The sequence below is a fragment of the Anas platyrhynchos genome, chromosome 13 (genome assembly GCF_047663525.1).
Source record: "Anas platyrhynchos isolate ZD024472 breed Pekin duck chromosome 13, IASCAAS_PekinDuck_T2T, whole genome shotgun sequence".
Lineage (NCBI taxonomy): Eukaryota > Metazoa > Chordata > Aves > Anseriformes > Anatidae > Anas > Anas platyrhynchos.
The window spans coordinates 9,329,708-9,342,145 of record NC_092599.1 but is presented as its reverse complement, the minus strand read 5'-3'; the positions used below and the strand labels follow the sequence as shown (position 1 = coordinate 9,342,145).

Genomic DNA, 12,438 nt, shown 5'->3' with positions numbered 1-12,438 from the left:
CAAACAGCGTGATGAAGGCTACTGGTAAAACAGCTATGCTGTCTAGGTGTGATGTCAAATACAACCTTAATGCAACAACAAACCTCAGGTGTTAAATGAGGCTGGATCATAGGGAGGGGCAGCTGCAAGTGACAGTGGTTGTAACATTTAGGCTGACTAAAATTTTCTTGCTGTTTTCAAAGCACAGGGCTTGGCCTGTTCATAACAAGGAACCAGTACTTAGAGCTTTCCTTATCTTTTGTCTGTGAGTTGATTCACTTCCTGCTTCTTTTTCTTCTGCCTCAGGTCACTGCCTGATAACATTTTTGCTGTACAAAGCACTGCTTCAAATCAGGCATGTACTTCTCACTCGTTTTTGTTCATCTACTTCTCCAGTTGTGAAGTTAATGCCTATTACCAGAATGAATCAAATCTGGGGGTGAGACAGTAGGCGGGAGGTTGAGGCAATAATTAAATCTGTATCTGACCTCCAGGGTAACGGCAGAAGGAGAAGTTTGGGAAGAGTCAAACAAGCTCGCTGTTCCAGGCTGCGATTTAACTGCTTCATCACCATACACAGCCATTTTCTTGTCAGCGTGGAGCTGCAGAGGGGAGATTGAGGCTGTTTGTGCCAGCTATTCGAAGCGTGTTACAAGCCCTAGCTCTGTACTCTTACATATTACTCCTAGCTCACATACTCTTACATACTCTCTGTAATACTTACAACATTTGAAGTGAGGTTAATTTCTGTATGCAGCATAAAAAGCCAAAAGGGGCAGCAGGTTCCCTACGTGGTACTGAAATACATTTAGGATGGTGCTACAAGGAAAGTTAAGCTGTGCCATTCACATTGACCACATTTCCCAGTCACATTTTTGTCACAAATCCTGTGATTTTGCAAACGAACCGTGCAGCCGGCACCGAATCCTTCCCAATTTTCTCACGATACTTTGCCTGAGGAGAGAAAAAGGTGGGGAGCCGCGGGGCAAAACCTGCGGGTGCGCGATAACCCAGCCGAGGGCGAGCTGTGGAGGGGCTCCCTCAGCGGGCAGCCCCCTCAGCGTGCCGGGGGAGGAGCGCCATGGCTGCGTGCCGCGGCCGGCCATGGCGGCTCCCCCTGGCGGCCGGGCGGCCCCAGGGCGGGCGGGCGGCGGCGCTAAGGCCCGGCGGGGCGGCGCGGAGCTGCCGTGTTGACAGCGCCGGGAGCTGGCCGGGAAGGGGAGCAGGTTGGCGGCGGCGGCGGTGGTGGAGACGCCGCCGGGTCCCCCGCTGCCCTCCGCGGCATGGCTTTCATGGAGAAGCCGCCGGCCGGCAAGGTGCTGCTGGACGACACGGTGCCGCTGACAGCGCAGATCGAGGCGAGCCAGAGCCTGCACTCCCACACGGTGAGCGGCGGCCGGCAGGGCCGCGGGGGAGGCGGGAGGGAAGCGGGGAGCCGAGGGGGGAACCGGAGAAACGCCGGGGGAACCGGGGGTGAGCGCTGAGAGGGAGCGGGGGGAGCTGGGGCCGGGCCGGGCGGGTCCCCGGCAGCAGGCCCGGAGGGGTCGGGGGCAGCCAGGGGTGGGCAGGGAGCGGGGAGATGGGGGGGGCCCGGCGGGTCTGGGGGGTGTGGGGAGGTCGAGAGGGGGCTGTGGGACAGCGGGGAGTGAGGGGGCAGCCCCCCGGGGAGCCTCTCCGGTGGGGCTGTGGGGTAGGGGTCTGCTGGTGCTGCTGCTGCTTCCCCTGCCTGTCCCTTCTGTGAAATGGGTGCACTGGCGGTGGGCTTCGTGTCGCCTCAGGGTCACATCTGCCCTGAGAGAGGCCTCGCACCGTGGGACTGATTAAATAAGTGTCCGTAATTTCTGCTTGCCGTGGGATCCAGCACCACACTTGGAGCGGAGATGAGTGCTCGCTGCCCCATCTCAGTAGCCAAGATGAAGTTACTTTTGCTCGGTGCCGCTGTGGTGGGGCTGCCGAGCTGCAGGGGTGTCCCCAAAGCTTGTGCTCTGTGTCACAGGGAGCCAGCAGAACCAGCCCTCTTGTGACTTTGTGTCACAGGTTAATTCTTGGTTTTGTGGTACACTCGCATGCCACCTTCATGAGAATTGTACCCTCTTTGAGCTTGCAGTAATAACCCAAATTTCATAACCTCCTGTTTGCAGTTATTTTTCCACCTTAAAAACTGGGCTTAGTTACAGTGCGAGCAAGCAGTACTGCGATAGAGAATCAGAGAGAGCTGGCACTTCTGAGCCCTGCCTTTAGCTCAGAGCAGGGATGCTGGGCTAAGAAGGAGGCCAGGGGCACGACGGCAGCAGGTACACCGGTAGGAAGCTGGTTTTAGGTGGAGAGAGGGTGTTCCTCCTGCCCCTTGCACAGCATTCCTGCCTTGTTGATCCCTTTACTGGTTCCTTGGAGCGGGTGATTGCTCTTAAATGTTTTTGACCTGAATGACAATAATTGTAGATTCACCGTGGGGTATACAACTAATCTGAAGATTGTTTTATTAAATAGTTTTCTTATAAGCAGTCTGCACTCAGGAAGTATTGCGGTGTGGGGGTGCTCTCTTGTACATGAAGATCTCACACTTACTCATATCCCAGCCTTCCTCTGAACAGAAATCACATTTGAAATATCTTCTAGAACATCTTGTGAATCTAGTGGGCCACGACTCTCAATTGTTGTAACCCCTATTATAAATAAAACCGATAGGATTTATTCTCTGGCAAGCCTAAGACTTTTTACCTGTTTCAGTGGCTGAGGGGCATATGTGCCAAGATGTGCGAGAAGCTGCGTAACATCTGATATTCCCCAGTTAGCAGCCTGTATCACAGCCTCATCGTTAACTTGGTTTGTGTTGTGGCTTATTACGCTGCTTCACGAGTGCAAATGACAGTAGCTTTTCATGTTCTTTTGGTTTGCGTGACTCTGGTTAGGAAAAAAAAAAAAAAAGGCACGAAATTCTTTTAGAATGAGTACTTGGAAGTAGATTTTCAATCCAGACTCTGTGTGTGTTGCCTTGTCTGGGTGAGTTTGGTAGCAAATGTTGCCTCCACCCCCCGCCTTTCATCCCTGTATTCTGTTACTAATGGATGTTCAGAAAAAAATCTCTACTGATTCGTTCTGATCTTTTGTTAATAACAGAATGCTGAAGCACTGTGCCTTTTGATTTAAAATCTGTCTCTACGATACATCTATTAGTAATTGTTTGTTTTACTGCAGAAGCCCTGTTGATAGTTGAAAGATGGTTTGAAGTGTCTGTAGCACAGATGGCTTGTATAGAGACAGTGTGGGATAACAAAATACAGGAAGCCATAACAGAGACTTGGTTTCTCATTTGATGTAAGTGGAGTATTTTGTCATTTTGGACATTTCATCCTATGTCCCTGGTATCTGAATAATTTGTTTATTAGTGGGCAATGCTGTCCACGATTTGAACTTGCCTGGTTTAAATAAGTCATGGAAGTAGATCCTTGTGTTTGAAGTGGTGTATAAATGAATCCTTTCTAAGAAACAGGGGTATGTGTTGAAGTTTTTCTGTGGGGCATTAGAACTATATTACACTTTATTATGTTATAGCTGCAAGGAAGTAGGTTGTCTTTATCTCAGTGCTTTTTGGGGTTGTCCCTCACCCCGCCTCCAAGTGATTTCTTAACAAGGTATAGATCTATACAGTTCTTTATCCCAAATGAATGTTTGAAAAACTAGGTCTTCATACGCCAGACCTGCTCTAAAGCTGAAATACAAGGGCATCCAGGAATACATTTTATATTCTTTTGTCAGCAGTATGTATTAAAATTTTATAATCCTTCTTAATGCTGAAAGAATTGCTTGAAGTTTGCATTTATAATTTTTTCCTATATATCACTGCTTATAAAAGCATTCACATGGCGATGATGTAGGCCCAGATTAGATGCACCTTTACATTATTACTAGTTCGTTTGTCACAGTAAACTCTCTACAGGTGTTGAAAGCAGCCAGTTTTCTGAATAACCAGCTGAGGAAAAGGCAAAGAATTTCAGGAAAAGCTCCATAGACATGGTGAAATACCACCCAGAAGACCAAAGCTTGTGTCAAATGAATAGTTTGCTGGCCTATTGTTCTAAGCAGTTTCTGTTGAGATTTAATACAGGAGACTGGGTGAATGTAAACGGAGTAATTTAGGGGCTGTACTTGGCAGAAATTGAGTTTCTGTTTCCCGGGAATGAAGGTGAAAGTAAAAAACAAAACTGAAAACCAAACCTGAAACTACTACATAATACCTGAACTCCCCAGAAACTTAAGAAGGGACAAAGCCAGTATTCAAAATACTCTTGTAGAGATTTGTACTTTTTGCTTAGTAAGAGCATGCTGATCCCCTGCTATGTTTTGTTTCTAGATTTTTAGGAAAGCAGCTGCAAACATTTCTGGTTTGCTCACAAGCTCTTTGTGTTTTTTTCCAAGTGAGAAGAGCTGAGAAGCTCTTACTTGAGTTAGTGCATCTGAGCTGGTGTGTAATCTCCCTGCCTTTGTGTTGCAGCAAAGATATTGTCAGCAGAGTGTTTCTTTCCGCATGTTTATTTCAGGTGATAACTGAAAATGAAAGTGATGCCTTTTCTTTTCTACAAAAGTTGTTTTCCTGGTTACACGTGTTACAGGCATTCTGACTTTTGTTGGAATGTGCGTTTACATGCGAGTAATTGTATAGCGCAGTGTTTATAGAGTACATTTCATTTTGAAAGCCAAATAAATTTATATTGCAAACGCATTCCAATGGTATCTCACTAAATAGATTTGAAATTACATAGGCAGACCCCCGTCAGCTTCATTGCATCTCCTTCTCTGTGCTTTAATCACATCACTAGCACGGCATAAGACACGAGGGTAGCTGTACAACTTCCAGGAGCGTGTTGGGCACCTCACGGGCACGGTTCAGTGCTCCTGGTAGGTCTGTGTACCAGCCATTTTGCAGAAAATGAAGTTGTTTTGTTGCTGCTGCATTTGTTGTCTTTAGGAGTGGAATTACATCCACTGTATGAAACCATTTCAAGTGTCTCATCTAAATGCCGAATGTTGTGCTCTGACAACAGAGGCATCCTCAGCACTACAGCTTTAATACTTGTTCAATGTTGAAATTGCTTTGTAGTGCAGTCTTTCCTCTGTGTGTTCACTGTTTAAAAGTGGCTTTCTGTGTAAGTCTTAAAATAGGATGCTGCGTTCTTCCACTAAAACCTAGACATACGCTGTATTATGAACCGCAAATGTGTACATACAAGTCTTAGAGCACTTCAAAGTAGTAAAACCACTAGTGAGTAATACACGTACTTCTGAACATTCCTTAATTCTCTTCCAAAGCAATTTTCCTTTTTCATGCATTTCATGTTGAAATTGAAGTAGTGAAACAGCCAATTTTGCTACAGTACATCCTTGTCTGAAAGGCATTTGGAAATGAACAGCTGAAATAAATCCCTCTTGTAACATACTTTCAGAATTTTTCATTTTCTTTAAGCGATGATGAATGTTGACACTCATAGCTTTTAGCTTTAAAAAAAAAACATGTTGAAAAAAGCACTTATATTTTTTCCTACATTATTTCCTATATGTTTTTCTGTGCTACGAAAAATGGAGCCATATGTTTCTAGAACTTTAGAATATATTTTAAAAGCTTGTAAAGGACTTTGCACATCTGCTTTATAAGGAGTTCAATCTCTATAAGGTTGCCTTCACTTTGAAAAAAGATATCATGAAATTACTTTTAGAGGTGGCTTTGGACAGGGAGCTATTAGAGCTCTCGTTTGATGTTTTGGGTATGTGGCTCTTCTGCAGGACTTTATATATTTTAGATATTCTACCCTTATGGTTTCCAGGGCTGAACTTACCAAGTTATATTGCATCTGTAACTCCTGCAAGGACCGCAGGCAAAATATTGGTTCCTACAAAATCTTGCAGTATAATTAAGGTATTTTTATTGACTACTGAGTCTTTCCTGAGAAATGCTGAACATTTTCCCCTTTCTGACGAAGGCCAGGGTGGTACGGCGTATTGAAATGCCCTCGTTTCTTTCATCTCTCTCCAGAGCTTTTCTCGTTCAGTACGTTTCATTACGTGTAAACGCCTGTCCTATTTTTTTTTTTTTCCTGCAGTTGTCCTACTTCATAGCTTTCACTTGTTGGATGGCTTAGTCACTACTACAGAGCAGTGCGGTGCGCTTGGAGCCGTACAGTGCGCCCACTCACGTGTGCTCAAACGCAGGTAAACACCGGGCGCTGCTCCTGCACCAGATGGGCTCAGCAGCAGCTTGTGCAACTGTAAATACGGACTCTGCCCTGGAGTGAAGAGGTGCCCGAGCTGAGCAGCTTTCCCGATTTTGTTGCTGCTTTTCACATGGGAGATTTTCTAAATAAACACTTAAAAGAGCTTCTTATTAGAAATAGTTGCAATCCAGCCTTCTTAAGCAGGGATTGTATTCATGCTTAATTAGGCTTTCCTCTCTTTAATGCTTATAAAATAAAGCCCTTTCAAACTCGCAGTTGATGTGACCTGAAGGTGACTGGATCTTTATAATGGTTGGCTTTTCAAGCCTGTTGGATTAAACAGATGCAGAGCAGAAATCTGTAAAATAGGCTGGCTACCCTGAGCCAGAAATTTGGAGACGATTTTCTTGAGAAAACAAAATGTATTACCTAATATTGGCCAAAGACTCTCTACTTTTTTTTTTTTTTTTAAATATTTATCTCTAATTGCACCACTCGGTTTCCTATTTTGTCTCCACAAAAGCCTTTTCTTCTGTCTGCTTTCTGTTTTAATAACTAGGAAGGCTGATAAACAACAATTGTGAAGTGTTTTGACATACTTTGCAGTGTGACTTGCACCTAGGAATGCTGACAAAATTACCTGTGAGGCTCTGAACTGCTGATGCTGGTCTTTTAACTAAGGCTGGAATGCTGAGGTATATCTTGGGGAATGGGAGGAAAAAACACCTCAGAGTGGCTCTGTGTGGAAGTGGTTAAGCAGAATGATTTGGGTAAGATCAGGGTAATGTTAATGCCAGGCAGTAATCGTGGGCTTCCTGTTGGCAAAAGATTGGAGAAGGGCAGCATGTTAGTCACTGAGCCATGTGGATGTTTGGAAAACACTTTTTTTGGAATCTCCATTTCTCTGTAGTGGTAGGAAGAAGATTTTAGGAAACGACTGTGAGGCTGGGGTCACACAGCTTTCCCTGCTCCCAACACTGTTTTCCTCTTTCTTGACTAATGAGAGCAGCCTGGAAGCGCTCCCATAGGTAAAACTGCTTTGCTTGGCATCTTTAAATACACACAGCCACGTGTACGTGTCGGGCTGCTGCTGGAACACTGGGCTTGTGGCAGGAACTGGCTCAGCAGTACTGGGAGGAAAAGCAGTGGGCGTACAAGCCTGACCCGCGTGGGACCCCTGAGGGGCAGGAGGTGGCCTGGGAGCAGTGGTGGACCTTGTGCAGCGGATGCTGGTGAGCTTGCTGCCCCAGGGCTGCATCGGCAGCACGAGGCCATCCCTCTTCTGCCTGCTGAGACCTTTCTGTGCAGTCTGGCAGCTGTTGGGACATTGTTGAAGTTGCTCGGTAAACTGAGTCCTGGAAACAATCCTGAGCCGTTCGTGTAGGAGTGAAAGACATGGGGATTTCTGCGTGACTCATGGGAAAGTGTAGCTAAATTAGACCTCACTGAGCCTGGTCTTAAATACCAAAAATTTTCAGCAGGAGTGAGAAAGGGCTAGCAACCATCAGAGCTGAGCCCTGTCTGTCACGTTTTCCTGTTCTATGCAGTCAAACAGAACTTGTTCGGAGTGTGCCTGTCTTCCTTACAGCTTCAATTTCTTTCCTATGGGCATGGGCATGGTCTCCGTCCTGCTAAAATTAGGCTGTGTCATTAGCTGTCTTTACCACGTAGTGCTGAAGTGGCCAACTCTTCAGTGAGTTTGGTGCTGATGGGAGCGTGGTGGGACTTTATCACAGACACAACTAACAGCCACATGTGCAGAGCTCTCTTGCTGTCGGTTGTGAATCCTGGGACATAAAATCTGGGGTCAATTAATGCTTTAGGACACCTGACCAGAACTGCATGGGAAAACCCTATGGTCTGCGTGAAAACATAGCTGTGGCCCAAGTCTGTTTTTGTAATATAATCGTCCTGCAAAAATGAGATCTGGTGAAGGAAGGAAATGAGAGAGTTGTTTATCACCACGCTCTGCAGAGGAGACGACTGTCATATCGATCAGCGTGGTTGCATGCAGCATGATGCTTTGACAGTTGTCTAATGAATTGGTGTGCTCTGCCTGTCCGGGAGCGTTTTCTTGGAGTACAACAGCGAAGGTTAATCGCTGGATAACGAGTAAGTGCTCCAAGGGGTTGGGCAATAACTCTGCTGCTTTCAAAATACTAGAAAAGATGAATGACTGACTGCACACGGTGAATCATCCCTGACGTGTTTTTTTTTTTTTTCAGAGAAATAACCAGTGTTCCTTTGAGACTTGCTGAATAAGCAGTTGCTGCATTTTTCTGGCTGCGAGTGAAATAGTCTCTTCCTACTTCCCAAAATGCAGTAACAGTCATGAAATAGGAAAAGCCACGTTAGCTGTGAATTTACGTTTGCATGTGTCTGCTTAATTGGTTTCTGTTAGAAAATTTCCAAATATTATTAAACTGGTTGAATTAGAATCAGCTCTGTGGAGGTTTCTTACCATTGCTGAGGATTTGAGTTTCTTGTTTTACAGGAAATTACCTTGATTATAATGTCAAATACTGTGGTTTTCATGCTTACTAGTCTTGAATTTGTTCTCATGGATACGAGGTTCAAAGTTGCCACATATTTGATAGCTGTTGCTGATAAAGGATATTTTGTGTGAATTTGAGAAAATGAAATAGCTTTCTTGCCTGAACAGCATTGTGCTTCAGAAGGAAACTCCAGTAAATAAATCCTGGGTGAGCTGAGGCTGAGCATCATCTATAAGGTAACATCATCTGATGAGTGTTGCCTTTGGCTCTTGCCTGCAGTAGTCCTGATTCTTGCTTTACACTACTTCCCTTTCATGGTGGTAAGTGTTAAATGGAAGTTCAATTCTAAGGTGGGATTCTCTGATGTGCTCCACTTTGTTTGCTGGGATGTGTTTTTTCATCAGTGTATAAGCTCTTAATTAATTTCATTTGAAAGAGAAGAGTTAGTTCTGTGTGGTTCTGAAGGCAGCTTCCCCCAAAAACAGAAGATGTTTCATTGTACCTGAACGAGGTTAATAACAAATGTCTGTGCTGGATTTCTGACTGTGCAGCTGAATTTCTAATACCTCATGGATCAGACAGCCAATTGATGGAGTTATCTGTGCGGTATGCGGGTACGTGCCATGTTTGTAGGTACAGTTATAGCTACGGAATGGACAAATTGGGCGTGTAAACTTAAGGTGCTGGAAATGCTTTTGCTTTAAACTTACTCCATTATTGTTTATTTGTGATAACTTGGAATGCATCATTAATTTTAATATCTGAAGGAAACCTTGGCCATAGGGCTCCGTTCTGACCTTTCTGTTTCTGTGAGACTCCTGTTGATGTAAGCCGTTCAGCACAATTGGGTGGTGTTGGAAATTGAAAAGTTGTATCAGGTGCTCTTGTACCGGGGTGAATGAAGCCGTGTGAGCTGAGTGCGGTTCTGCCATCCATGGCTGAGTAGAGCGGAGAAGATGGGTTTGCTGAAAAGGCTGTGGGATGTGCAGCTTCCAACGTGGGAGGAAAGTGTAAAAACGTAGGTGGCCGGGTGGCTTCTTCCACCTCTTCTGGCTCTGGTTGCTCCTTGACACTCCTCAGTGCTCAGCATCACCTTCTCTCGAGCAGCACCGTAATGTTTTGGCTCTTCATTTTCATGTCTTTCAATGTACATTATGTGGCTAGATCTCTGTAACGAGACTTGTTTGTTTCTTTGTTTGTTTTTTAAGAAAAGCTTCATTCACAGGACTTTCAGTAGATGCAAATGTTAAAGGAAGTACTTATCACTATACTTACAGCTAATTTTATTCCCTTGCCAATTAAACCATGTGGTGACTATCTTTAAACAGAAACTATAGTCCTTTTCCTAGAAAGCCTTGTATATGATCTCAAAATGCCCGAAGTGTTTTTAGAGCTGCTTTCAAACTCCAACAGAGTAGAGGTGAACAAAATCACTGCTTCCTCAAAGTATGTCTTTTCTGCAGAGGTGCACAAAATACTTGGTATCTGTTCTTAAAGTAATTATTTAAATTGCTGCATTGACCCGGTGTCGCGTTAAAGGGGTGTAGCTGATTAACCGTCACGGGCCCGTTTGGATTCAGAGTACTGAACCAGTCGGACATTCACCAAAACTGGGGGTCCGTTCGGACATTCACCAAAAACGTAATAACCGCCTGGGGGTCCACTCAGACATTCACCAACAATGCATTAACCGTCTGGGGGTCTGGTTAGATTCAGAACACTGAACTATCACGGATAACCACCCTCACCCTAGTTGCATTAATGAGAGCTATCACAATGCAATCAAGTATGGTTTATTACAGCAACAGATAATCAGGTTCTTTTGGATTGCCGGTGATAGTGACTATCTGCAAAAGCAAGCTAGTATGCATGAAATACACAGGTGTTACAGGTGTTCTAGGTGTGGGTTCTAGGTGTGGGTTCTAGGTGTGGGTTCTAGGTGTGGGTTCTAGGTGTTGGGTTCTAGGTGTTGGGTTCTAGGTGCGGGTTCTAGGTGTTGGGTTCTAGGTGTTGGGTTCTAGGTGTTGGGTTCTAGGTGTTGGGTTCTAGGTGCGGGTTCTAGGTGTTCTAGGTGTTACAGGTGTTCTAGGTGTTACAGGAGTTATAGGTGCGCAGCCTAGAAATAAACGCGTTAAAAGGATCAAAGACTCTATAGAGATTTATAAGCAAATATTCAGATCTCACCCAAAGGCGTCCCAATGGGGGGGGAAGAGAGGCTCAGCCCGTCGACTGATCCCAGGAGTCAGGAGGTCCTAAGGATGTTGTATGTCCTCGGGATGGTATCTCCCCTGACGATGGTATCTTCCCTAACATCCCCTCTCTCTTGGGCCAATTTATATTATTTTCTATCTTTTAGGTGGAGCTTGAGTGGCTCTAGTCAAGCATATCTTAGTTATGATTGGTGTAAAGTTTTCCCGTTTCCGTTTAAAGTAATAGGCTCCGAGAAATTCAGAGCGCATGCTCAGTGAGGGGTGGTCGCACCTTGGAGGCGGGTAGCTTTTGGGATGGAGGTGTGTTTTGGTATTATGATGATATTATAATGAGCAAAAAGTACACTAGGGTACAGCATTTGTCAAAACATGACAGGTCTTTGGCTTAGGGTGGCAAAAAGTGCAGCTTTGTGCACAAGAACAATCGAGGCCCCACCTGATTACAGAGCCTAGCCGTGGTGTCTCCACTCCACTCTACGCTCCGTGGTGTTCCTTAGAGCTAGCACACCAAGTTTCCCCAGTGCGATAGCATCTAAGGTTGGGAGCCTAGGGAATGCAGTTATGCCCTACCCTGAAAGCCTCTTCAATGCTGTACCTTTTCCTTAAAAACGTGAATGTTAGTTTTATTTTCCTAGTTACTTCAGGCATTTACACCACACCCGGTATTAGTCTGAAAAAGGTAGGTTGAAGCTTGAAATGAAAAGACTGAGAAGAATTGTGCTTTCTGAGTGTAATCATGGTGGGAGAATTATTGATCTTTAAAATCTAAAGGATAATTTAAATTAATGCTTGGGCTTGATGATCTTAGAGGTCTTTTCCAACCTAAATGATTCTATAATTAAATTTGCATTAGAAACGAAGAATTACCATGATGAGGAACGGATCTGTTCTAGTTACTCAAGTACATGCCAAACCTCTTTCATGTAAATATAACCAGAGGTTGGGCAGCTCTAGGTGTGTATTGGCATTTTGCTCTGTTACAATGGAGGCAGTAATTCCTGGGGAGCACTGGTTAGATATTGGAGGTGGGGACAGGTTAATTCAGCTGTTTTCAGTAGAGATGATGTTTGCTGAGTGTGCTCTTACCTTTTCCTTGACTGAGAGTGCTTCATTCTGCAAGCTCTTGGACCTCTTTTCATCTTTAACTCTGCAGAGCAGTGGGTGAGCTGCTGGTGATGGTCTGAATGAACCTAGCTCGGACCTTCACCTTGAAGCTCGAAGTCTGGACCTGAATTTTCTGCTTCTGAATGTTTCCTAATTGGGTAGTAGTGGTCACGTTTGGAGAAGTGCCTAATAACTTTATTCATCTCACTCGTTCTCATTGCTAATAACTTTTTCTTTTTACTAGGAATACATAATCCGTGTTCAGAGAGGAATTTCAGCAGAAAACAGTTGGCAGGTAATTTTGTAAACTCTGGTGCTGGAACCAAGATGCCTTTTTAGGAAGAACTTGAAAATTCTCTCTTCTTAGCTTCTTAAATTTGAGCTGGAGAGGGGAATGTTGGTGTAAATTGAGAACATAAAGTGCTTGAATACTTTGGTCAA

At 44.7% G+C, this 12,438-nt stretch overlaps 1 protein-coding gene across 10 annotated transcripts in view; it reads left to right on the top strand.

Moving 5' to 3' along the window:
* Positions 1 to 1,087: 1,087 nt before the first annotated feature.
* Positions 1,088 to 12,438, top strand: part of PXK (PX domain containing serine/threonine kinase like) — a 36,651-nt gene continuing 25,300 nt past the window's right edge. For 6 of the 10 annotated variants that reach the window (XM_072044222.1, XM_072044219.1, XM_072044218.1 and 3 more), the window contains exons 1-2: positions 1,089 to 1,364; positions 12,242 to 12,292. In XM_072044222.1, coding sequence (XP_071900323.1) covers positions 1,263 to 1,364; positions 12,242 to 12,292 — 153 coding nt within the window. In that variant the 5' untranslated portion in view covers positions 1,089 to 1,262. Of the gene's footprint in view, positions 1,365 to 12,241; positions 12,293 to 12,438 lie in introns of those variants that run through there. The other 4 variants (XM_072044216.1, XM_027468036.3, XM_072044215.1 and 1 more) reach the window with 4 other exon arrangements.